At 42.8% G+C, this 26,385-nt stretch overlaps 1 protein-coding gene across 1 annotated transcript in view; it reads left to right on the top strand.

Annotated features, from left to right (window-relative positions):
- LOC139448275 (uncharacterized) overlaps positions 1 to 19,397 on the top strand; it is a 62,578-nt gene extending 43,181 nt beyond the window's left edge. The window contains exons 13-26 of the mRNA XM_071229809.1: positions 1,901 to 2,110; positions 2,909 to 3,163; positions 3,401 to 3,622; positions 4,803 to 5,144; positions 5,764 to 5,988; positions 8,043 to 8,285; positions 9,014 to 9,238; positions 10,907 to 11,137; positions 13,496 to 13,720; positions 14,609 to 14,824; positions 15,848 to 16,042; positions 16,551 to 16,781; positions 18,155 to 18,388; positions 18,996 to 19,397. Coding sequence (XP_071085910.1) covers positions 1,901 to 2,110; positions 2,909 to 3,163; positions 3,401 to 3,622; positions 4,803 to 5,144; positions 5,764 to 5,988; positions 8,043 to 8,285; positions 9,014 to 9,238; positions 10,907 to 11,137; positions 13,496 to 13,720; positions 14,609 to 14,824; positions 15,848 to 16,042; positions 16,551 to 16,781; positions 18,155 to 18,388; positions 18,996 to 19,225 — 3,284 coding nt within the window. The 3' untranslated portion in view covers positions 19,226 to 19,397. The remainder of the gene's footprint in view (positions 1 to 1,900; positions 2,111 to 2,908; positions 3,164 to 3,400; positions 3,623 to 4,802; positions 5,145 to 5,763; positions 5,989 to 8,042; positions 8,286 to 9,013; positions 9,239 to 10,906; positions 11,138 to 13,495; positions 13,721 to 14,608; positions 14,825 to 15,847; positions 16,043 to 16,550; positions 16,782 to 18,154; positions 18,389 to 18,995) is intronic.
- Positions 19,398 to 26,385: the final 6,988 nt, after the last annotated feature.

The raw sequence follows: 26,385 nt of genomic DNA on the forward strand, positions 1-26,385 counted from the left end.
TACGTCATCAGTGTAGGCATGGCAAGGACGTATGATGGCACCAGGTGACCAGTGTGTGAACAGTACGTCATCAGTGTAGGCATGGGAGGTCGTATGATGTGTAAACGGCACGTAAATGGGCAGTGTGATGTGGTGTGGTGTGGTGTGGTGTGGTGTGCTGTCTAGTTGTGTGGTGTGGTGTGGTGTGGTGTGGTGTGGTGTGGTGAGTTGTGGTGTGGTGTGGTGTGCTGTGGTGTCTGGTTGTGTGGTGAGTTGTGGTGTGGTTTGTTGTGAGTGGTGTGGTGTCTGGTTGTGTGGTGAATTGTGGTGTGGTTTGGTGTGTGCGGTGCGATGTGGTGTGTAGTTTGGTGGTGTGGTGTTGTTGGGTTTGGTGCAGTGATATGGGGATTGTGGTGTGGTGTTTGGTGGCGTGGCTTCGCAGGACCATGAGTCTCGCCTGTAGGAGATACGTCACGGTCTATGTACGTATATAGTTTAAGCTGGCGAGGAATATGATGACAACAATGCGGTAAGAAGTCCGTCATAATGGATATAGAGGCAAACTGCAGACAGCAAGTATAACAACATTATATGCCTGTCTGTAAGAAGTCCGTCATAATGGATATAGAGGCATACTGGAGACAGCAAGTATGACGACATTATATGCCTGTCTGTAAGAAGTACATCATTATATACATAGATGCATACTGCAGACAGCAAGTATAACGACATTATATACCTGTCTGTAAGAAGTACATCATTATATACATAGATGCATACTGCAGACAGCAAGTATGACGACATTATATACCTGTCTGTAAGAAGTACATCATTATATACATAGAGGCATACTGCAGACAGGAAGTATGACGACATTATATACCTGTCTGTAAGAAGTACATCATTATATACATAGATGCATACTGCAGACAGAAAGTATGACGACATTATATACCTGTCTGTAAGAAGTACATCATTATTTACATAGATGCATACTGCAGACAGCAAGTATGACGACATTATATACCTGTCTGTAAGAAGTACATCATTATATACATAGAGGCATACTGCAGACAGCAAGTATGACGACATTATATACCTGTCTGTAAGAAGTACATCATGATATACATAGATGCATACTGCAGACAGCAAGTATGACGACATTATATACCTGTCTGTAAGAAGTACATAATTATATACATAGATGCATACTGCAGACAGCAAGTATGACGACATTATATACCTGTCTGTAAGAAGTACATCATTATATACATAGAGGCATACTGCAGACAGCAAGTATGACGACATTATATACCTGTCTGTAAGAAGTACATCATTATATACATAGAGGCATACTGCAGACAGCAAGTATGACGACATTATATGCCTGTCTGTAAGAAGTACATCATTATTTACATAGATGCATACTGCAGACAGCAAGTATGACGACATTATATACCTGTCTGTAAGAAGTACATCATTATATACATAGAGGCATACTGCAGACAGGAAGTATGACGACATTATATACCTGTCTGTAAGAAGTACATCATTATATACGTAGATGCATACTGCAGACAGCAAGTATGACGACATTATATACCTGTCTGTAAGAAGTACATCATTATATACATAGAGGCATACTGCAGACAGGAAGTATGACGACATTATATGCCTGTCTGTAAGAAGTACATCATTATATACATAGATGCATACTGCAGACAGCCAGTATAACGACATTATATACCTGTCTGTAAGAAGTACATCATTATATACATAGAGGCATACTGCAGACATCAAGTATGACGACATTATATGCCTGTCTGTAAGAAGTACATCATTATATACATAGAGGCATACTGCAGACAGCAAGTATAACGGGTTCTATGACGATTCATGGATGTATATTTCTATATTTTAGCGTCTAATGATGCTGAGGCCAAGACACTGTGTGCCCAGGACCCGTCTCGCCCCATTCCCCACAACAACCACTGCGCCAAGTACTTCGAGTGCAAGCCGGTCGGGATGGCCATCGGGCGGGAGTGCGTCTACCCGCAGCTGTTTGACACGGCGACCAGGAGGTGTGTCACCGCCACTCGCTGTGGTTCCAGGACGGAGTTCAAGACACCGTGTACGTTCAGGTCAAGGGCTTGGTGATATTGCATGCACACTGAAACTTACACATGCACACTTAAGGGGATATGCTGTATTCATGCAGCATATGCACAAATAATATTCGTCACATCCATATTTTTAACTTTTGGTTTCCCGCGTCAGTTTGCCAGAAACCTGTTTGTCGTAAGAGACGGTCAGACGGTCAGACTTTGTGATTGCAACGAACGCACGAACGAACGAACGAACGAACGTTATGGTGGACGCAAGGACGTTTTGAGTTAAGGGACCGATCATTTGATATTCCTGGGCGGTGGCTGGTTAATTGTCACAGACAATGCTTGAAAAAATAACCGTGCTTCAGACGGTTAAATAACAAGAAATTGTCAGCAACAAAAAATACATTATTGCAAGATCTTTTTGATTTTATTTTATTAAGGCTTATAGTTTTAGTCTAAAGAATCCCTCCCCACGAATATCAAACGGTCGACCCCTTAACATTAAGTTGTACCTTAAGTCCGGTACAGTTTCCAATCCGACAAGCAAATATGGTTTAAAGGGAGCAGAACAGCGTTACGGTTACCGCAGATATAATAATAAATACCAGTGGCGTCTATGAGTGTTATATGATGATGATGATGATTATTATGATGACAATGACGACGACGATGACGATGACGACGACGATGATGATGCCGACGACGACGATGACGACGACGACGATGATGATAACGACGACAACGACGACGACGACGATGATGATGATGACGACGATGATGATGATGATGATGATGATGATGCAACTGATCCTGCCCAGGTTCCTACGACTCTGTGCTGCGCAGATACAGCCGGGTATGCACAAAGGGCCAGCTGTGTCCCCAGTGTGAGGCGGACTACCCGTCATGTGTGGGGCGCCCCGACAACTTCAAGGGCCCCATCCAGACAGACGAGGTGATGTTCTACGTCTGTAACAACGAGCGCACCACCATCGACACCTGCATCGTCATCGGCTCCATCTTCATGCCTGCCAAGCAAGAGTGTATGATCCCACCAACAGACCCACTGCCCATAGGTAAGTGGCGCATAGCCCAAGGCAAGGGAGTTAACTGGCTTCAAAAGTCAAGTTTCCAAAAATGTCTATTCGCTGGTGATAGATTGATAAAGGCGGTTTGGGAAGAATACCATACACTTATATATCCCACATACAAAGATTAAACTTAATAAATGCAGCAAAGAGGGTTTGAGTGATCCTGGCTGGTCAATCATCGATATTATTATTATTATTATTATTATTATTATTATTATTCAGTGGACCCTACGCGGGTTGCGGTGGAGTGCACCCAGCAGCCTACAGGCGTGTTCCTGATGGAAAACTCGTGTGCTCGGTACTATAACTGTTCGTTGCCGACCAGCAAGTTTGGAGCGTTCGTAGCGGAGTGTGACTACCCCATGCTGTTTGACTCCTTCCTGGGGAGATGCGTGGAATATATTGTGGCCAAGTGCTCCCCTAGACCAGTCGAACAAGAACCTTGTAAGTACTGGGATGTTTCCCTGAACTGCCTCAGGGTGTGTTTCTTGTCATTTTATTACATCTCAAAACCATAATTTGATTTTATCGTAGACACACCACATACACTGAAACGTGTATCTACTCCACTGTAGCCATGAATTATGTTGGGAATAGCGTTTACCTCTAGCTTACATAAGTATGAAGACAGAGACAAAAAAACACATGCAGACACACCATGATAACAATACCCTGGAGATCCATGCAGACACACCATGTTAACAATACCCTGGAGATCCATGCAGACACACCATGTTAACAATACCCTGGAGATCTATACAGACACACCATGTGAACAATACCCTGGAGATCCATGCAGACACACCATGTTAACAATACCCTGGAGATCCATGCAGACACACCATGTTAACAATACCCTGGAGATCCATGCAGACACACCATGTTAACAATACCCTGGAGATCTATACAGACACACCATGTGAACAATACCCTGGAGATCCATGCAGACACACCATGTTAACAATACCCTGGAGATCCATACACTAGTTGCACACCAAGTTAACATATACCTCAGAAAACCATACACACACGTTAACAAATCCCTTAGAGAACCCAGTACACACACGTTAACCTATACCTCAGAGAACCTTGCACACACACGTTAACATATACCCCAGAGAACCTTACACACACACGTTAACCTATACCCAAGAAAACTATCTACACACAAGTTAACCTATACCCCAGATAACCTTGCACACACACGTTAACCTATACCCCAGAGAACCCAGTACACACACGTTAACCTATACACCAGAGAACCCAGTACACATACGTTAACCTATACCCCAGAGAACCCAGTACACACACGTTAACCTATACCCCAGAGAACCTTGCACACACGTTAACCTATATCCCAGAGAACCCAGTACACACACGTTAACCTATACCCCAGAGAACCCAGTACACACGCGTTAACCTATACCCCAGAGAACCTTGCACACACGTTAACCTATATCCCAGAGAACCCAGTACACACACGTTAACCTATACCCCAGAGAACCCAGTACACACACGTTAACCTATACACCAGAGAACCTTGCACACACACGTTAACCCGTGGCGAAGAGACCCCGTTGATCATGACTTACCACAACATAACCCAGCTCCGTCTCTCCACAAGGCGAGTACCTGAGCATCAGGCGGCAGTACTGCACCACCGAAGGATCATGTCGAGCCTGTGACGTCGCCAACCCCTCCTGCAAGGGCAAGCCTGACAACTTCGTCGCTGCACTTCAGATCAACAACTACGCCTTCTACACCTGCCTCGACTCCCGCACAGTCGCCGCGACTTGCAACGTGGGTCAGATCTTCAACTCTACCACGTCGTTGTGCGAGGCACTGCCCACAACCACAACACCTGCTACCACCTCAACTACAACGACCACAACCACTACAACCACAACTACTACCACCATCCCCACGACCACCGTCACCACTACCTCCGCTCCCCGCTTCCAAACAGGTACGCTTTGTGGGAGAATTAGGAGCATGTCATTACAAATTGTCACAGGTATCAAATGAAAGTATTAAGAGTATCAAACAGTTTAGAGAGCAGTATGCTCAGGTAGGCAGTCTTAGCCTGATTCAAGCCCCTCAAAAAACACTTTGTTACTAGTTTAATTTATGATATACATCAATCTACCAGTTAAAGCTTCGCCTAATTATTTATTAATTACCTACTGTGTTTTGAAATTAAGGAATTCTAACTGTCTATTTAGTCTAATTTTATATCTGAATTCAGTCTTCTTTGTCCAATCAGAATCAAGCATTCTTCAAAGTAATGATAAAATTACACAAATACACTATCTCAGTTCAATATGAAGAAGTTGAAATTGGAAACCAGACCATTGAGCATAGTGCACTGTTAAATACACGACATTTTAAACAGTAAAGCATATTGATATAATTTCTATCCAATGTGAAACCCATTGCACTGATGCAAGTTATTATATCACAATATTGGATTGTGTTATAAATGTTACCACAATTTGTTTCAACTGTCAACATCTTGTTTTGTTTTATGACCGCCTCGCCTCGATACACTACCATATCCTTGACCATCTGAACATCATCCTTTGCAGTGTCTGCCCAAGAGATCGGCAGGTACTGTGCCTTCAACCCAACACGACAGGCCTTCCACCCAGACAGCTGTGCTATGTTCTGGAACTGTTCCAATCCCAACCCCAAGTACGGAATCCAGTACCTCTTTGAGTGCACCTACCCCCTGCACTTTGACGGCAAGACTGGAGCCTGTGTGGACTTCTCACTCGCGGAGTGTGGAGCAAGAAGGAAGGTCATGGCACCATGTACGTTGGAAAGGCCGCAGAGCTGTGTGAACTGTTGCCTTCATTAGCCCGTTTCACAAAGCGATCGTAGCGCTTCTACTGTCTGCCTATTTAAAGGATAGGAGTCACGATGGACCTAGTGGTACGATCGCTTTGTGTTGCGGGGCTCTGCTGAGGTCTCTCCATCTGGACCGCCTCCGTGGTCTAGTGGTAGAGCGTCCGCCCGGAAAGCGGAAGGTCCGACCGCGTCATACCAAAAGACGTTAACAGATGGTACTTGTTGTTACCCTGTCTGGCGCTCGGCATTAAGGGGCTAAAACAAGGACTGGTCGGCTCGGAGTCAGTATACTGTGTCTGTGTGGGGTATTCATGTTAAACTGTGCCATGGTATTTCAGTGAGCTAGCACTATAAATCGGCATCAGTCCGGACTAGTACAAGCAGCCACACACACACACACACACACACACGTGCATGCACGTCGCTATATAAGTGCAATTATCTTGGACACGACGTTAAACCCCATTTCACATCACCTCACCTCTCCATCTGAGAAGGATTGTCCAAGTGCTGTACATCTGCAAACCTGTGCTTGTTTCTATGGTGTGTTCTAGATTTTGTTGATGTAAATCTACGTATTCGTACTCGATCGAATACATTTGATAATGTCTGTTTTATATCTGCTTTACAACATACACATATATTAAGTGAAGTCAAATGAGATTTAACATCGCATTCGAGATTGTGTCACTCATCTAGCATGTGAATGCACGTGTGTGTATGGCTGATTGTTCTAATCCGAATCCTGCCGAGAGCCAGGAACGAAAACAAGAAGTAACTGTTACATCTTTTAACATCATTTTGTCTGACGCGACAGGGAATCGAACCACAGACCTTCCGCTTTCTGTGGTGTCCACTACACCACAGAGACGGCCGTTAAACATAGCGAACGAATTAGATGCTAAGTGATACTGTATCAACAGTTATCAAGACCGATGATGTTAGTAATTGCAAAAGCATTTAAGAATTGACTTTCACTTTGTGTGCGTTCATTGGAGTATGAACCTTCATAGAGTGAGGGCCAAACTGTATGAACGTCGGAGCTTTCGAAGTTGTTAATGAACCTGTGGCGGTTACATGTGTAAGTCATCATTGATCAACTGGCCGATCATTGAAAGGTGAATAAAGATGCGTCAAACAGACACTAAGGTAAATTCATAGATTGCTGGAGACGGTCAATGTCAGCCAAGGCACGGATCGAGTCGATACTACGATAGATTAGATGTGCATTTCTTCGTGTGTTCATAAGGATAGGCCGCAGCGAAGATATTCGTGAACAATCATGCAGTCACGCTCTCTGACATCTCTCAACGTATACTGAAACGCTGAGACCAAGAATAAAGGTTCTAAATGATCAAAGAACGCTTATGTATGTTTTCGTGGTAGGGAATTCCCAAATTCCCAAAACGTCAAATTGTGTCGTTCATACACTTATGAACGTCAATTTCGCGGTCATGTGACCGACCTCTCGCCCAATGGAAAAGCCGTATATCGTGTAAACTTCAAATAAAAAAATTATTATGTATTGAAAAGTACAGGGCCTATATGTCTAGTATTGTAACGTTTACAACTCGCTCTGAGTGCAATGGTCAAACCATATTTTGCAGAAGACGGTTATCCTCACACGTATGGGTATTTTTTGTCACCTGTTAACAAAAAAATATTTGAATTCAACAAACTTATCTTTCAAATGTTGAAAATTTACGTCTTTTGTTTCATCTTTTTCTTACCCCAGCAAGACATCAGACAAACAAGCTGGACACAGCATAAAAAAGTCATGTCCGGAAACCTTTCGGAAACCTTTCGGAAACCTTTCGGAAACCTTCCCACTTTGACCGGCATTGACACCTTGACGAAACCTTGTCAAATGAATTTGTCATTGAAACATATACAAAATATCTGAAAATTACCATGACAAGTGAAGGTTGCTGAAGGTTTCCGGAATATTTTCGAAAGCCGGAAACCTGACTTTTGATGGTGCGTGAAGGTAATGCGAACCCAATGATGTTGTTTGCAGGCGAGTACATCCAGTTCACTGTGATGCTGTGTCAAGACATAAAGTCTTGTCGGGCGTGTGACGAAACCCAGCTGTCATGCCGCGGGAAGGCGGACGGATACAAGGACGCCATGCTGGAGGACCAGTCGAGCTACTTCCAGTGCCAGGATCAGAGGACCACTATAATGTCCTGCCCGGGGACCCAGCAGTTCGACCCCATCACAGCCGACTGCAAGATCCCAGGGGCACCCACCATCCCTGTCAGTAAGTAGACACCGCCACCCTCCACCCCCGTCCCCCGTCCCCCGCTACAGCCGACTGCAAGATTCCAGGGGCACCAACCATCCCTGTCAGTAAGTAAACACCATGAGAATGAGTTTGTTTTTCAACGCGGCTTTGAACAGTCATTCATCTCACGGATTGTCAGCTTTATGCAAAAAGCTCATACAGGCCCTGAGGTTCACGCCTTTGTTGAAACCAACTGTATAGTGCTGAAAACCCAATAATCATAATAACGGCGAAGCTTACATTTAACCCAGGGACCATCGAATACTGACCTTAGGAGGGGACACAACTCTTCACGGCGAATTGCCTCCAATAGTCCCTCCACGTCTTCACGTGTTACTTTGTTAACAACATCTGGTGAAAGGTGTACACCTGTATACTTGCAGTCTCTCCCATGTCAGTAAAGTGAGTGAGTGAGTGTGGTTTTTCGCAGCTTTCAGCAATATTCCAGCAATATCACGGCGGGGGACACCAGAAATGGGCTTCACATATGGTACCCATGTCGGGAATCAAACCCGGATCTTCGGCGTGACGAGCGAACGCTTTACCACCAGGCTACACCTCCGCCCCTCTCAGTAAATGGAGACTTATAACATTTTATCATGATTCTATTGTCGTTTTGAACGCATGTACTTAGATGAGTTCAAATAAATATGTCTCTTTTTGTGTCTGTGATTGTGACTGAACCCACTCCTCCCCCCTTGCAGTGACAACATCGACGGAGGCGGAAGGCCCGTGCCTCAGCAGCCCGACGGCCAAGTTCCCACACGCTGAGAACTGCCACCAGTACTTTGACTGCGCCGTGCAGAACGGGCCGTTTGGCCGCTTCCTGACCGAGTGTCCCTACCCCGATCTGTTTGACCCTACATCAGCCTCCTGCAAAGACCACTCCCTGGTAGCCTGTGGGCGAAGATACGAGCCGAGACTCAGATGTATGTGGTCTTTTTTCTTCCTTAATTGGAATACCGTTGCTCTGACTACAATGAGGTGTTGTACTCTGATATTATACCTGGTGAAGGTCTTATAAACACTCCACAGTGGTTCGCGTCTTCTTGTACGTTTTCCGGTGTGTCGAGGCCGCTAAATTCTTTGTACGACAAGCGGAGCATTCAGAGCGGCACATCTGTTGAGTGTCATCTCGAAAACTAACATAAACGAGCTGTTCAGAATGGAAAATAATGAAGGCCGGGCTATATATGTTAAGTAATATTTTGTACACGATGTCATTTCTGAGCGCCATGGTCGAGGCTTCAAAATTCTCTGTACGACAAGCGGAGCATTCAGAGCGGCACATCTGTTGTGTGTCAACTCGAAAACTAACATAAACGAGCTGTTCAGAATAGAAAATAATGAAGGCCGGGCTATATATGTTGAGTAATATTTGGACACGATGTCGTTACTGTGCGCCATGGAATCTGTACTTAAACGGGTGCAATATCGATGAATTTTGTGTTCTGTGTGGGTTTGCTTCAGTTGAGAAACTTCTGAAGCGATCTGGTAAGGAAAGGAAACCGAAGAGTTTAGAAATTAGACATATGATGGGCTCAAGACTCCAAGCATGCTTCATTTATCCTGGGCGATCAAAGTTCGTTTATGATGCTTTTGATTTAAATGAAATTGCAGCTGGTGCATTGCTGCTGTGATGTTGTCGGCTATTTGCTTTGTTCATTTCTGAATTAGTCATTATGACAAAACATGTTTAAAAGCATTACTAGAGTTTCATGAGATGTATACAGTGAACCCCTGTTATTCCGATCTGGCTACAGGGGAATTACTATTTTGAACGGACAGTGAAACCCCGTTAATCCAGAAGGTACCGTCCCACTAAAATCGTCCTGATAAACGTAATTCCGGATTTACGAATCATGGTTACGGGATAATATACACTGACTCTTTTCTAGCAGAAATCGGTCGTCAGGTGAAGTTCCGGATAATCGAGGTCCGTAATAATGAAGTTTTTACTCTACTGTTTTTCATACGCATAACTTGAAACTGTGTTATTCGCATAGAGCGAAACCTCGTAAGTACGGACCCTTTGAATCAGGAAACGTCTTCAACACCATAACTGCTGTTTAGATATGACTGTGTATTGAGATATTACGAGATTACCATGATACGTTAGACTGGTGAACGTGCTAGAATTGGTGATAATGGAACGTAGCTTACAGGGATATACCAAAATGACGACCTGTTACCAGTCAGACTATTACTACTTTGGATCTTCGCTGGATCGTGAAGATCCGGGGTAGAATAGGTCTTCAGCAACCCATGCCTGCCATAAAAGGCGAAAATGCGTGTCGTAAGAGGCGGCGAACGGAATCGGATGGTCAGGCTCGCTGACTTGGTTGATGTATGTCATCGATCCCACTTGCGTGGATCGATGCTCATGATATTAATCACTGGATTGTCTTGTCCAGACTCGATTATCTACAGACCGCCGTCATATAGCTGTAATATTGCTGAGTGCGGCGTTATACAACAAACCAACCAACTCTTATTACTTTGATTTATCAAAGATGCCTTTGTGCCCCATCTCGGCTGGAGGTGGTGCACCCTTGTGTAATGTAACCACGGTGCCATGATTATTCTTTGTTACCTAGGTGAATACTGGGCCATCCTTACCAAATACTGCAGAATTGTTGGCACCAACTGCCAGGATTGTGACAATAGCAACCCATCCTGTGTGGCTCAGACGGACGGCCTGACTGGCCCACTCCCTGGCAGTCGAACTCAGTACTACAACTGCTCCAAGGACCGAACACTCGTCAGTGATTGTCCTCTTACCTACGAGTTCAATACCGCGACTAGACGCTGCCAATCTCTCATATACAGTGAGTCCACGAATTCAAACCCAGTATTTCATTTGCTTTGTTTCAGTAGAGTTGTTTTTACGTTAGTCTAGTTTGTGTATATGAATATTAAATATAATTTACTAAAAGAGAATATTATTATTTTTCATCCGATTAATGTGCAAACAGTTGTACATGTACAAAGCATGGACGTATATCTTACTCTTCAGGACACCTCTTTAAATTGGCAGTTCATAGAACATCAACCCCTCACCTCTCACACAAACATGTTCTTCCTATTCCAATGCCCTTCTTCACCTCCCACACAAACATGTTCTTCCTATTCCAATGCCCTTCTTCACCTTTCACACAAACATGTTCTTCCTATTCCAATGCCCTTCTTCACCTCCCACACAAACATGTTCTTCCTATTCCAATGCCCTTCTTCACCTCCCACACAAACATGTTCTTCCTATTCCAATGCCCTTCTTCACCTCCCACACAAACATGTTCTTCCTATTCCAATGCCCTTCTTCACCTCCCACACAAACATGTTCCTATTCAGTGCCCTTCTTCACCTCCCACACAAACATGTTCTTCCTATTCCAATGCCCTTCTTCACCTTTCACACAAACATGTTCTTCCTATTCCAATGCCCTTCTTCACCTCCCACACAAACATGTTCTTCCTATTCCAATGCCCTTCTTCACCTCCCACACAAACATATTCTTCCTATTCAGTGCCCTTCTTCACCTCCCACACAAACATGTTCTTCCTATTCCAATGCCCTTCTTCACCTCCCACACAAACATATTCTTCCTATTCCAATGCCCTTCTTCACCTCCCACACAAACATGTTCTTCCTATTCCAATGCCCTTCTTCACCTATCACACAAACATGTTCCTATTCAGTGCCCTTCTTCACCATTCACACAAACATGTTCGTATTCAGTGTCCTTCTCCGCCTTTTAAACAAATATGTTCCTATTTCGGTGTGCCGTCTTGGCCTCTTACACAACCATGTTCCTATTCAGTGTTCCTTCTTCACCTCTTACACAAATATGTTCCTATTCAGTGTCCTCCTTCACCTCTCACACAAACATGTTCCTATCTTGGTATCCCTTGTCCGCCTCTTACACAAACATGTTCCTATTCAGTGTCCTCCTTCACCACCTTTACAAACATGTTCCTATTCAATGTCCTCCTTCACCACCTACACAAACATGTTCCTATTCCAGTGTCCTCCTTCACCACCTACACAAACATGTTCCTATTCCAGTGTCCTCCTTCACCACCTTTACAAACATGTTCCTATTCCAGTGTCCTCCTTCACCTCCCACACAAACATGTTCTTCCTATTCCAATGCCCTTCTTCACCTCCCACACAAACATATTCTTCCTATTCAGTGCCCTTCTTCACCTCCCACACAAACATGTTCTTCCTATTCCAATGCCCTTCTTCACCTCCCACACAAACATGTTCTTCCTATTCCAATGCCCTTCTTCACCTCCCACACAAACATATTCTTCCTATTCCAATGCCCTTCTTCACCTCCCACACAAACATGTTCTTCCTATTCCAATGCCCTTCTTCACCTATCACACAAACATGTTCCTATTCAGTGCCCTTCTTCACCATTCACACAAACATGTTCGTATTCAGTGTCCTTCTCCGCCTTTTAAACAAATATGTTCCTATTTCGGTGTGCCGTCTTGGCCTCTTACACAACCATGTTCCTATTCAGTGTTCCTTCTTCACCTCTTACACAAATATGTTCCTATTCAGTGTCCTCCTTCACCTCTCACACAAACATGTTCCTATCTTGGTATCCCTTGTCCGCCTCTTACACAAACATGTTCCTATTCAGTGTCCTCCTTCACCACCTTTACAAACATGTTCCTATTCAATGTCCTCCTTCACCACCTACACAAACATGTTCCTATTCCAGTGTCCTCCTTCACCACCTTTACAAACATGTTCCTATTCCAGTGTCCTCCTTCACCACCTACACAAACATATTCCTATTCCAGTGTCCTCCTTCACCACCTACACAAACATGTTCCTATTCCAGTGTCCTCCTTCGCTACCTACACAAACATGTTCCTATTCCAGTGTCCTCCTTCACCACCTACACAAACAAGTTCCTAGTCTAGTGTCCTCCTTCACCACCTACACAAACATGTTCCTATTCCAGTGTCCTCCTTCACCACCTACACAAACATGTTCCTAGTCTAGTGTCCACCTTCACCACCTACACAAACATGTTCCTATTCCAGTGTCTTCCTTCACCACCAACACAAACATGTTCCTATTCCAGTGTCCTCCTTCACCACATACACAAACGTGTTCCTATTCCAGTGTCCTCCTTCAACACCTACACAAACATGTTCCTATTCCAGTGTCCTCCTCCGCCGAGGCAGAAACCTACTGCAGTTCCATCCCTACTGGTGTGTACCCCAGCTCTATCAGCTGTGCCCAGTATTTCAACTGTTCCGAGCCTGCCAGCAGGTTCGGCCGCTATAGAGTGGAGTGCCCTTACCCCCAGCTGTTTGACGTGGAATCCAGAACATGCAAAGCCCAAATGCAGGTCACCTGTGGCAGCAGTCCAGAGGTCAAGGACGCATGTAAGTAGCGACCGACACAAGCATGTGAAAGAATGTTGTTTTACGTCAGTCAGCAATACTAAAGCTGTATCACTATAACCTGGAACTAATCAAACCAGTGGTCGATGGCATGAACCTCAAATTTATCAGCCCCCACGTATACTGCAAGAAACCAATTAATTAAAAAAATAGATATACCATTTCTGCAGGAATGAAAACTGTCAAGTGTTAATTCATTTCTTGATATTACAATATGACCGACCATAAACCTGACCTATAAAAGAACACAATTTCGGGGAACTTGATTAACATTAAGTTTAATAGTGTGCAACTAATCCTGACATGCCATAACGTCATATGAATTATTCCAGCAACCAATGTTTGTCGAAAGAGGCAACCAAATGGTCAGCCTCATTGACTTTGATTGTCCGTAATCCTCTCGAGACGATGTGGATCGTTGCTCGCAATATCAATCACTGGTTTGTCTATTAATCGTTCGAATATTTACATAATGCCTCATATTATAGCTGGAATACATCCCCCCCCCCCAAAAAAAAAAAAAATAAAATAAAATAAAATAAAATAAATAAAAAATAAAATAAAAAAATAAAAAAAATAAATAAAAAAAAATAATAAAAAATAAATAAAAAAATAAAAAAAATTTTTTTAAAGAAAAATAGAAAAAGATAGAAAGAAAAGAAAGTAAGGAAAAGTAGAAAGAAAATAAATATATAAAGACAAATAAAAAAATAATATAAATAAGTATAAGAATGTAAAAGAAAAATGATAATACAAAGTAAAAGATAATATGAATCACATGAGTGCGCAATGAATTGGTTGTCAGAGACGTGATCTATGCAATCGTGCAATATCAACCAATATTTAAACGATCACCTCTTCGTCCCCTAGGCGAGTACATTGTCAACTCTCAGCTGTACACTGGGATCCCCTGCACCAAGCCGTCATGTGCTGGCAAGATTGACGGTCTACACTACTACCCTGGTCGGGAGCTGGGCGAGGAGTTCATCCAGTGTCGCAACGAGAGGCTGGTGGTGGTCACGAACTGCGGCCTTAACCAGTACTTTGACCCGGTCAACAAAAACTGCAGGACAGCTCTCACCCAGAGTAAGCCATTGCCCACTCAGTCGGTGGGGTTGCGACCTGCGACAGTCGGGTGGGGACTGGGTGGGGACTGGGTGGGTGGGTGGGTGGTTGCCTGTGTGTGGAAAGGGGTAGGGAGTTTGTGGTGGGGCACATACATTTCTTGGCTTTAATGTGAAAAGATTAGATCCTATTGACAATTTCAGTGTTAAATTTAACATGCGAAGTAATGGGGTGTTTTGTTCTGAATCAGATTAATTTTTCGGACCTCGGGACAAGGTTCTGGCTTCACGAAGCGATCTGCCGTAATCCTGTCAGCAGGAAATTCTGATGATTATTGAAAGGGTTTTATAGCTTTGTTTTTTTAAACGACAGCATCGGGAGGGAAAGGGTTCATCAGTGCTTGGGGCGTTGTGTTGGGTGATGTTGTGCTGTGTCGATGGGTCCATATTGGTATAGTGCTGCACTATAAACATCATGTACACCTGTTTCTGTATGGATTGCCTGTGGTCAAAAGTTTGGGGTAGTGAGTTGCATATAAGGATCGACACGGAGGAGGTGTTATGTTTAGATAAAGGGGCAAAAAGAGAAGATAAACATAAATATTTCCTGGGGGTGTTAATGAGTATTTGATACCTGAAATCCCATTTGATCCGTGAAGATCCGGGATAGAATAGGTCTTCAGCAATCCATTCTTGCCGTAAAAGGCGACTATGCTTGTCGTAAGAGGCGACTAATTGGATGAGGTGGTCAGGCTCACTGACTTGGTTGATGCATGTCTTCGTATCCCAATTGCGAGGAGCGATGCTCATGATGTCAATCACTGGATTGTCTGGTCCAGACTCGATTATTTACAGACCGTCGTCATATAGCTGGAATATTGCTGAGTACGGCGTTAAACAACAAACAAACAAACAAACTGTATGAGAGGGACTGGTGGTGAAAGAGCATAGGTTACCATTTACAGCAAACGTTTTATAACACGCATACCGCTTCTGTATTGCCATCATGGTGCTAATGGTTCACATTTACACTTTCCATCAACAGGCGCTGTAAACTTCTTCTGCCAGACGTACCCCGGCAAACGTGCCCAAAACCCTATCAACTGTGCCCAGTACATCAACTGTGCCTCAAGCCAACCACAGATCATCGAGTGTGGCTACCCCAGGCTCTTTAACGGCTCCGTGTGTATAGACCCCGAGTTCGTCAAGTGCGGGAAGCGGTACGAGCCCGTGGCACCATGTAAGTCCCCCCCTCCGCGACATGAATGAGTGAGTGAATCGGATTTGACGCCGTCTGAAAAGTATTCAGTTATATCACGACTTGTCGGCACAGTTTGAGGGGAAGTTTAAACAAACGTGTGGTAAGGTGCAGTCAGACCAAAGAACGTGATCGGGGTGAAATTTGGATTCGAACCACCGATCACCGGATCCTGGCACAGCTCAACGAAATGTGAATCAGTACATGGCCGTTTGTATAAGCATAGGCTATTTTGTTTAAGTTAGGTACTCAGTACATAACCAGCTGGTCAAACTCACTGAATTGGTTGATGCATGTCATCGTATCCCAATTGCGTGGATCGATGCTCATGATGTCAATTACTGGATTGACTGGTCCTGACTTGATTATTTACAGACCGCCGTCATATAGGTGGAATATTGCTGAGTGCGGCTTTAAACAACAAACAAACAAACATTAAGTATGAAACACTTGAAAGCATTTGGTAAAATGGAGACAAATTAAATTGCAGGTGATTACGAACAAAATAAGCACTGTCCAAAGAGTCAGGTTAACTGCTTGCCCTGCGAGAAGAGAATACCATCATGCGTCGGTCTGCAGGACGGGAACCAGTCCTACCCAGGACTCCCGCCTTCAACGCTCTTCGTCAAGTGCAGGAACAACCGGACAGAGTCCGTCATCAGATGCAAGAGTGACCTATTTAACCCCCACACAGGGGCGTGTGGAGGGACGATTAGTCAGTGTGAGTAACATCTACAGTGCATCATTGATAGTCTGGTCCTGTTGACTACGAACGGGGGCGGTCGGGTAGCCTACTGGTTAAAGCGTTCGCTCGTCACGCTGAAGACCCGGGTTCGATTCCCGACATGGGTACAATGTGTGAAGCCCATTTCTGGTGTCCCCCGCCGTGATATTGCTGAAATATTGCTGAAAGTGGCGTAAAACCATACTCACTCACTACTACGTACCAGGTTATTTAACTGATACTTTGTCGTTACGTCACAACGCTCCAATAATTCTTACCATACGTCATTGAGACGTCACATGGTTGACGTCATTCTGTACAGCCAAAGCCCCAGTCATACACATGCTTAAGAGATCTTTTATAAACTTAAGAAGCTCCTGAGAATATATTTTTGGTAATACAGGCTCAACACTCAAATAGATATAGCGACAAAACCCTTTCCATATCCAATAGAAATCTATTCATAAAGCAGAGTCGATTATACGATTCCGACTACATCATGAGCATGTGTTTATAAATCACTATCCAATAGTAATGACACCGCGAGGTGTCGCGAAAAGGTGAGCGCACCCTGCCCCACCGATGGCACCCGTCACAAACACATGCAAAGGCAAGTCAATTGTTCACCTGAAAAAACACGTCAAGTCAAGTCAAAACAGGGAATTGCATCGGACATAATGTTTTTTTACTGATGCGTCAAATTTGGAAATATCCTACACATGCCTACCATAGAACTTTTTGAAAGCTTTACCGAGGTCTTGAATGTTGTAACCTTGATCAAACAACTTCAGGGCAAGAGTCGTATGACGCTCTTGGAAATCTTAGTAGAAAGAGCAAAGATACAAATTGTCTCTCCCCAAAGAAATATTGTGATCAGTTAGTCAACAAGGGACATCTTCCCGAGGCAAGGGAGTTAATTGACTATAAAAGTCCAGTTTCCACTTGATAACACAAGATGACAAGGAAGGGATAATTCGGAAAAAAAACGGCGTCAGAAAAATACGCAATTATGGATTATGTTTCAGAAAACTCTAAGTAAGTTCACTTTTAAGGTTCTGTTTGGAGATGGAATGCTTGTTTTACCATTTTTATATGTGCATAATGTGGGACTTCTTGACCCTAATCCTTCGACTGTCGTTTGAACACACTGTTTTCATGGTAGAAATACGGTAACCATGTCTCCTGGAAAAAAGTTGTTTGTCACATCACTTAGTAACATGCGTGCTTGTGGGTTTTGCCGAAGTGGTAAACGTCTGTCTGCTTCACTTCGGGTTTGCTGCCACATGGAACTGCTCACATCTGTTCACATCGGTGATACACCGAACTAACTCAGTGCCATATGTGTGAAAAGGTGGATATGTACTCCTCAGATCGCATCGAAGACGCCTGCCGGAAATTCCCCACTGCCATATTTGCGGATCCTGACAACTGTGCCCGCTACATCGACTGCTCCAAGCCCTACAAGTATATCCTCAACACCCTGTACAAGCAGGAGTGCAAGTACCCGGAACTCTTCTCTGTCGAGACAAATACGTGCGTCAACATCTTCAAAGACATTTCAACATCAGTCGATTGTGGAAATCGAACGGAACCCCTGAATGCTTGTAAGTTTTTATCATTGACAGACACAAAACTAAATGTCGCATCTGTATTGAGTATTGATGGACTATATGATGCAGATGACTGACTAGAGTTTCTCGTCATTACTCAGAGGCGCAAGTTCATTGAATTCTTTAATACTTCTCCGTTTGGAAAAGTAGTTGTTTTGTAAACCTAAACGTTTCTTTGTTTGGACGTCTAGGTGAGTATATCTCAATATACCCTTACCCTGAGGTAACCATGCTTATGTTTGTATGTGTGTGTGTGTGTGTGTGTGTGTGTGTGTGTGTGTGTGTGTGTGTGTGTGTGTGTGTGTGTGTGTGGCTGCATGTGTGCATTGTATAATATGCACATATATATGTATATATATATAAATGTGTGTGTGTGTGTGTGTGTGTGTGTGTTTTGTCAGAAATGAAACAATAAACGTACATGCAACTTGATAATGTACACCTATTATCACGACTAATTTCATGGTTATACTGTTTGACATGTGACTTTGACATAGGATTATGTTCCTAGCGCGTGGGCACATGTTTGGTTGGTAAAAAGTGCATATATGTATGCATGAATTAAACTATAAAAGACTGATCTTTTAAATTTGTATTACAGGCGACTATCACGAGCATTGTGGGATAAACAACTACCCCTACTGTACTAACTGCACGAACACAATACCCAGCTGCGTGGGCCAACCCGACCAACAGTACCTCAACTTCCCTGTAGGCAACGTCACCAGCCCCCGCTACTTCCTCTGCTACAGACACCGGACTGTCGTGTACGGAAACTGTTCCGATAAGGAGAGATTTGATATAAGGTTAATGACCTGTGTACCACTGTAGATGGCATGGGATGAGGCAAGCGACCACTTAATAGTAAAGTAAAGATGCTAGGTCGAACTAATACTGGATGTGGAAAGTAGATAGATTTGGTTATCGTCTCCAGATGTGGTTGGTGTGTTTGTAAAGATACCAAGGGCGAAGTATGGCTTGTAATCACTACTGCACGCATCTGCTAACCATCTCTGGTGAGTATAGTTTGTGCAGACATTACCGTTCCTCCGAGAACATCTGACATATGTTATGTATTGCATACTCTCTAAAAACTATGGTCTGCATCGTGTCTGGTAACTGATGAGGTCATGTATGAGAACTAATGACCACTTGACCAGTACATGTCCTCATTTTGACGTGTATGCACCTATGCTGCAGGAGACGTAACCTATCTGTATAAACTTGTTAAATTGGATATGTGTATGTTAATTTATATTTCTCATATAAAATATGTCCGTGTGTACCTATACTTCATCTTTTGCTGGTATGTCTTTGAGTTCACATTTTCTGACTGAAATTCAACATTTGTGGAAGTGTCTGTCTGGTCGCATTTAATTTCCAAATTAATTCAACGAAATCACAAATATATTTGTTGGAAATATGTTAATGTATTGAATGGACCTAGGGTGTTTCTCAGAACCACGAATACCTTCAAAATATACCAAAGTGCCGTTCCCTGCTAAACGCCCTGCAGATTTTTTTCTCAACAAAGGGCTTTTCCCCTACAATAGAAGCAACAATTGCAGCGTTGTTTTGGCAAGGAAAGATACCTCCTCTGTAAAATTATGGGACAATATCGACACGCATATCCAACTGGATGTTTTACCGGACAAAACCAAACATTATTATCTCGCTGATTTTAATGAACAGCACGCTGATAAGAAACATTGTATTACCATTGTATTACCACTTGACGATCTAAATTATTCTTATGTTGTACATCATAATTACAACTTTAAAATAATTACCAACTATTTTCTGCAGAAACCAGTACTACGTGTACACGCATTACGAATGTAGAGTAAATTTAGTAATGTCCATTATTTTAAAATTACACAAATATGTGTTTCAAAATTTCCTTTGAAATCATTATGTAAGTTTTTGTCACGATCCCGACATCAACCCATTCAGCAGTGATTGTATATTGTATTGACGGTGTCTTGTATGCTGTATCAGCCCTTGTTGCAAATAGCGTACATATCTCATATCATAGACTATTCAATCATTGGGGTATTGGTTTTCGGATGCTATTTCTTCCTTCGGTTACGCATGATTAAACATGACTAACGCTCCACACAGACTCAAATTATGCATACATTCGACGATCACCGAGCGTCATCTGGTTGACGCCAAAACTTTTGCAAATATAATTCATAATTGGTCCGAAAACCTGTGCCCCAAAGATATGACTTCTTTAACCGCTGGCCGGGGTTCTCCAAATATGGAATATAAATAAATACAAGTAACAACCTTGTTGTTGTTTATTCATACCAAAGACATGTTTTATTGTTTGTTTGTTTGTTTGTTTGTTTTATAACGCCGCACTCAGCAATATTCCAGCTATAGGAAGGCGGTCTGTAAATAATCGAGTCTGGAGCAGACAATCCAGTGATTGACATCATGAGCATCGTCCTACCCAATTGGGATACGATGACCTACATCAACCAAGTCAGCAAGCCTGACCACCGGATCCCGTTAGCCGCCTCTTACCAAGTGACATGTGTGTACATTCTTTGAGCAAGGTGTTTCTCGGTTATAACAATATTCCACCAACAGCACGGCAGGGGACACGGACTTCACATGAACGCATGTGGGCAATCGAAGTCCGATCTTTAGCACCACGTCACCAATCACCAATTCGAAGTGGATACAAATCACCATCAATTCGTGTCTGTTATTACAGATTGAGTATATCTGAAAAAACCCCAAAACTTTTCCTTGTTCAGATTAATGTGTCTTGAACGCTCTGAACAGCATTCTTATTCTGGGATTCTTAAAAAATATAGTGAAGCCAGGGTCCGTCTTCACAAATGGTTCATATGTGTCAATGCATGAAATTACAATGTATTATCTAATACTGTATTCCGCATACGTAAAGTCCCTATGCTTATACTAAGCTTGAATTGATTTTTAATGTATTTTATAATAGAGTGTCGTCTGCTAGCTAGTTAGAGCCATATGGTTACAATTAATCACCAGCTGTCAATCATCCACTGGCCTGTGCTTGACAGTGGAATGCCCTGATGTGGAGTTCAAAGAAAACCAGCCTGCTCACTGTTGTGCAAATTGTTTTCCTTGTTCTCCATAGTATAGAGCTCATAAAGCTATTATTGTTATGTTGGCAGCATCTTCCCGAGGCAAGAGTGATAACTGACTATAAAAGTCGAGTTTCCATCCTTGCCGAACTAGGCTGGGATTTCGGATATTTTGGCTGGACTAACGAGTCTATGCAAGGTCCAATCAAAATCGCGTAACGAAATCGACATCCGGTTCGTCGGTGATATACTTCGCGAAGTAGGGCCCGTTTTGTCACAATATAGACGTTGATTATCAATCAGATCGTCTTGACGGGGCGTCGCCATTTTGTTTGAAGCAAATGCAAGTGATATTAGGAATCTGATTGGTCAATGGAATGAACATAGAAGGGACATAACTCGTAATAGTCACTGGTGGTGCTTCGATCGAACCTAGAAAGTCCAGTAGTATATATGGAACCAAATATTGAACTCAAAATTACCACATGGAATATTAATGGTGTAGAACCGACGTTAGCGGATGATGACTGTCTTACTTTTTGCATTGATATTGCTGGGTTTATCGAAATAGTGAATAATGAGTGAGTGAGTATGTTTTTACGCCAATTTTAGAAATATTCCAGCAATATAACGGCGGGGGACACCAGAAATGGGCTTCACACATTGTACCCATGTCGGGAATCGAACCCGGGTCTTCAGCGTGATGAGCGAACGCTTTAACCACTAGGCTACCCGACCGCCCAGGGAATAATGAAAATGAAGAAGATATTTCAAACCTCTTTACCACGACACACTATTTGAATAAATCATCGACAATTTAATTACAGAGGAGTGATTGCTGTCTGTGTTTGTCAGGCTGCGTCTGGTTCTATCAAGAAGACATAGGGGGGCACGGGTAGCCCAGTCGTCTAAGGCGCCGTGATTCGCTGTGCAGAGTTGCGTTTTGCGATTACCAATGGAAGTGGAGTACGGCTGGACAGCCGCTTTTTAGGCTCCAGACGAGCCCGCTAGTTTGACATGAGGCATTTGATTTGACCTGTCAGTTTCATGATTTCACGGAGTCAAAGTCAGCGTGTGAAAGCAATGAGACAGTTGTGGCCCAGAAATAGTGGTTCGTGTATAACTGGCTTAATTGTGCCTGTTCTGAAATGAATTTCATCAAGTTTGATAAGTACTGTTGTTATGATCAAGTTCCTGTGCTCTGACTTCCGGGGACACGGGTTGCACAGTCGTCTAAGGCGCCACGATTCGTTGTGAAGAGTTGCGTCCCTTGGGTTCCTTCCCAGCGGCCATTACAAGAATCTTGAAATTTGCTCTCTAACCCCAAACGTTTATACTTTTGTTTATGTCTTTGGGAATGCCATCATATTTCATTTTGAAAAGGTTTGCGACTGATCATGTTTTCCAGATGAATTTACTGTGTTGTTTTAATAAATCAGATTGGTTCGAGATTGCAGACTAACGGAAAAATCAACCAACTTCTCCCTTACATTCTTACTATATCAATAACACGATAGTTTTAATGAAACAGAAAATCACATTGATAAACAAAGAAAGTAATTTAGCAGCGATAAGTGTAATCGTTGTCACGACAATCGTCACTTGTTTGTAAACATAACAGTCATTCGGTTGCGAGTATGGTTGTGGCCACCTATCACAGCGGGGAGTTATGACTGGTGGCAGCGATAGTATAGAGAGCTCCGCGAACGGGCTATCGCTGTGAGGAGCTTGCGCCAGAAACCTATGATTGTGGGTTCGAATCCCGGTTCGCCCCGATTATGTTTCGAGGTGTGTCAGCACCATACCCGTGCTCGTGGGTTTCACCGAAGTGGTAAACGTCTGAGACCTGCATCACTTCTGGCTTTCCTCTCACATTAAGCTGACACGCCGTGATATAACTGGAATACTGTTAAAAGCGGCGTTAAACCCAACTCACTCACTCACTCACTCTGACATCCGTGATGTCGGGACATTGTTTTCGTGGCAAATCCTTACGGTGGAGGTTGACGGAGTTGGCAATGAATATCGATCACAAAAAGGTTTGTTATATGGTCATGAATAAAGGTTTTTCAAACATATATTTATAATGTTATATTTTACTTTCATTGTCGGTTGTTGCAATGAGGAAATTGCCTGTTTCAAGTCGAATATGTCCCTTACAGTTTCATAAACATCCCATGCTATCGATATGGCTTAGTTAAGTCTTGTAATCTTATCATCGAAGCAGTCAGATTTACGGCCTAGAACATCATATCATCGAAAAAAACTTGCGATATCAAACTACCTTGTTTCCTCTAATAGACCCTAGACATCTGTGTTAATTTCGCGGGACCCGTTGACCCGGTGTGTATCAGACCCGGCGTTTAACAGAGGAAATATCGATATATTTTACAGTTCCTATGGGTGATCGATCGGCAGCCATTTATTTTTAATCGGATATCGATGTATTCATACGCACGTTTTTTGTGCGAAAAGGCTCAACATATTTAAAAGGGGTTCCTGTAGCAAAAAGGAAAACTCTTTTTAACGAATCCAGCATTCTTCAATGTCATGGTAGACTTGGATTGCTAAAGAAACTTGATATGTTACATCAGTTCTCTGGTTATAGGGCTTTATAGGTAAATGTAGAGACATATAAGGCAGTATCCAGAGGCACTTGCTTATGCAGTTTGCAGGTTTGTAATTAGTGTCAGTAATCATGTAACACAATATGTTGAAGTATTGAATGAATGTGGAAAATTAAGTATTTGTAATGATTATCATATGAGATGTGTTAAATATTTGCTGAAGCCAAAAACACATATCCCAATTTTTTCTTTTAGTTAAAGCTTTAGATAATCACAATAGATATTAATATCACTTGGGCTACGTACTCATGTCAAGTCACGACTTTTTTCATTTGGATTTGGTCATGTCTGGATCTTCCAGGAAGTTGGACACACTGTTAATTAATGCTATTAACACTGCTATTAATGTTTAATAACAGCTAAACGATTGTAGGTGAAGTGAAATGGGGTTTAACGTCGCATTCGAGATTATTGCACTTATATAGCAACGTGCATGCACGTGCGTCCGTGTGGGGACTGATGCCAAGTTATAGTGTTATTCCACTGAGATATCATGCCGACAAGTCTTTGCTTTAGACCCGTATTGCCGAGCGCCAGACAGGGTAAAACAAGTACCATCTTTTGACGTCTTTTGCTATGACGGGGATCGAACCCTGGACCTTCCGCTCTCCGGGCGAACGCTCTTCCACTAGACCATGGAGGCGCGTAAGGTGTATGATTCTAGTCAATTATCATTGTGAATTGATTATATATCACCTTTATCATGGAATGCTATATGTTTCGGTTATTTAAATCTGTCTGGATTTTACCTCTCACAGAAAATCTATTACAATATTTTACGGTTCTATTACAATAATTTCTCTTAAAATCGAAGTGAGTATTATGTACGTGAGCATATTGCCTTATTACTGAAATAAACTTCCATCTAGCAACTCAATCTATTTAACAACAGGCAGTCCAGAGTATTGATTTTAGTCTGGGGGTCATTGATATATATATATAGTTACTGACTTACTATCCATGGCAGATTTATTGTACTCGTGCACAGTGAGTGTATGAGTGTACATCACACGACTGGGGCTGTTTCTGTTAATAATCATGTAAAACGCATGCGATAACAGGTGCACAGTGCAACACGTTTTTCGTGTGTGTGATTTACACTGGTAATATTCGACTTTCTAGCGATCCACGACATCGGAGCACGATCTTATGCAATCAACACCATCTCAACAACTGACCCAATGTGATCGCCTATTTCGACCAGCAATGTTTATTGGAGATCTGTTACGACCAGCAATGTTTGTTGGAGATCTGTTACAACCAGCAATGTTTAATGGAGATCTATTACGACCAGCAATGTTTATTGGAGATCTATTACTACCAGCAATGTTTGTTGGAGATCTGTTACGACCGGCAATGTTTGTTGGAGATCTATTACGACCAGCAATGTTTGTTGGAGATCTGTTACGACCAGCAATGTTTGTTGGAGATCTGTTACGACCAGCAATGTTTGTTGGAGATCTATTACGACCGGCAATGTTTGTTGGAGATCTATTACGACCAGCAATGTTTGTTGGAGATCTATTACGAGCAGCAATGTTTGTTGGGAGTGAGTGAATGAGTGAGTTGGATTAAACGCCGCTTTTAACAGTATTCTAGTTATATCATGGCGTGTCAGCTTAATGTGGGAGGAAAGCCCGAAGTGATGCAAGTCTCAGACGTTTACCACTTTGTAGAAACCCACGAGCACGGGTATGGTGCTGACAAACCTCGAAACATAATCGGGGCGAACCGGGATTCGAACCCACAATCATAGGTTTCTGGCGTGCCCAAGGGACGCAACTCTGCACAGCGAATCGCGGCGCCTTAGACGAGTGGGCCACCCGTGCCCTCAATGTTTGTTGGAGATCTGTTACGACCAACAATGTTTGTTGGACATCTATTACGACCAGCAATGTTTGTTGGACATCTATTACGACCAGCAATGTTTGTTGGACATCTATTACGATTAGCAATGGTTGTAAAATTAGTAAAATGTGAATAGACGTGTTGTATTAAGAGAATCGACAATATAATAAATGCAGAGTTAGTGAGTGTCATCAGGTCAGTAAGTTCTTTGACTGATGTAGTTATGACACGTCCAAAGGCCGCGCTGCGACAATATTCTCTTTCCGGGCTTAACAAGGGTATATGTATCTCATACAAACACGATCTCGTGCCCCGTTCCAGTAAATATTTACCCGAAACACTATTAATGTGGCTCAGAAGGACACGTGTTTCCTTATCATCACCATTCGGCTTATCTTAGAAAGTTACAACTACCCATTAATCGTACAACAAAGTAATA

This window comes from Haliotis cracherodii, unplaced genomic scaffold, assembly GCF_022045235.1.
Source record: "Haliotis cracherodii isolate W230 unplaced genomic scaffold, xgHalCrac1.p SCAF_7, whole genome shotgun sequence".
Lineage (NCBI taxonomy): Eukaryota > Metazoa > Mollusca > Gastropoda > Lepetellida > Haliotidae > Haliotis > Haliotis cracherodii.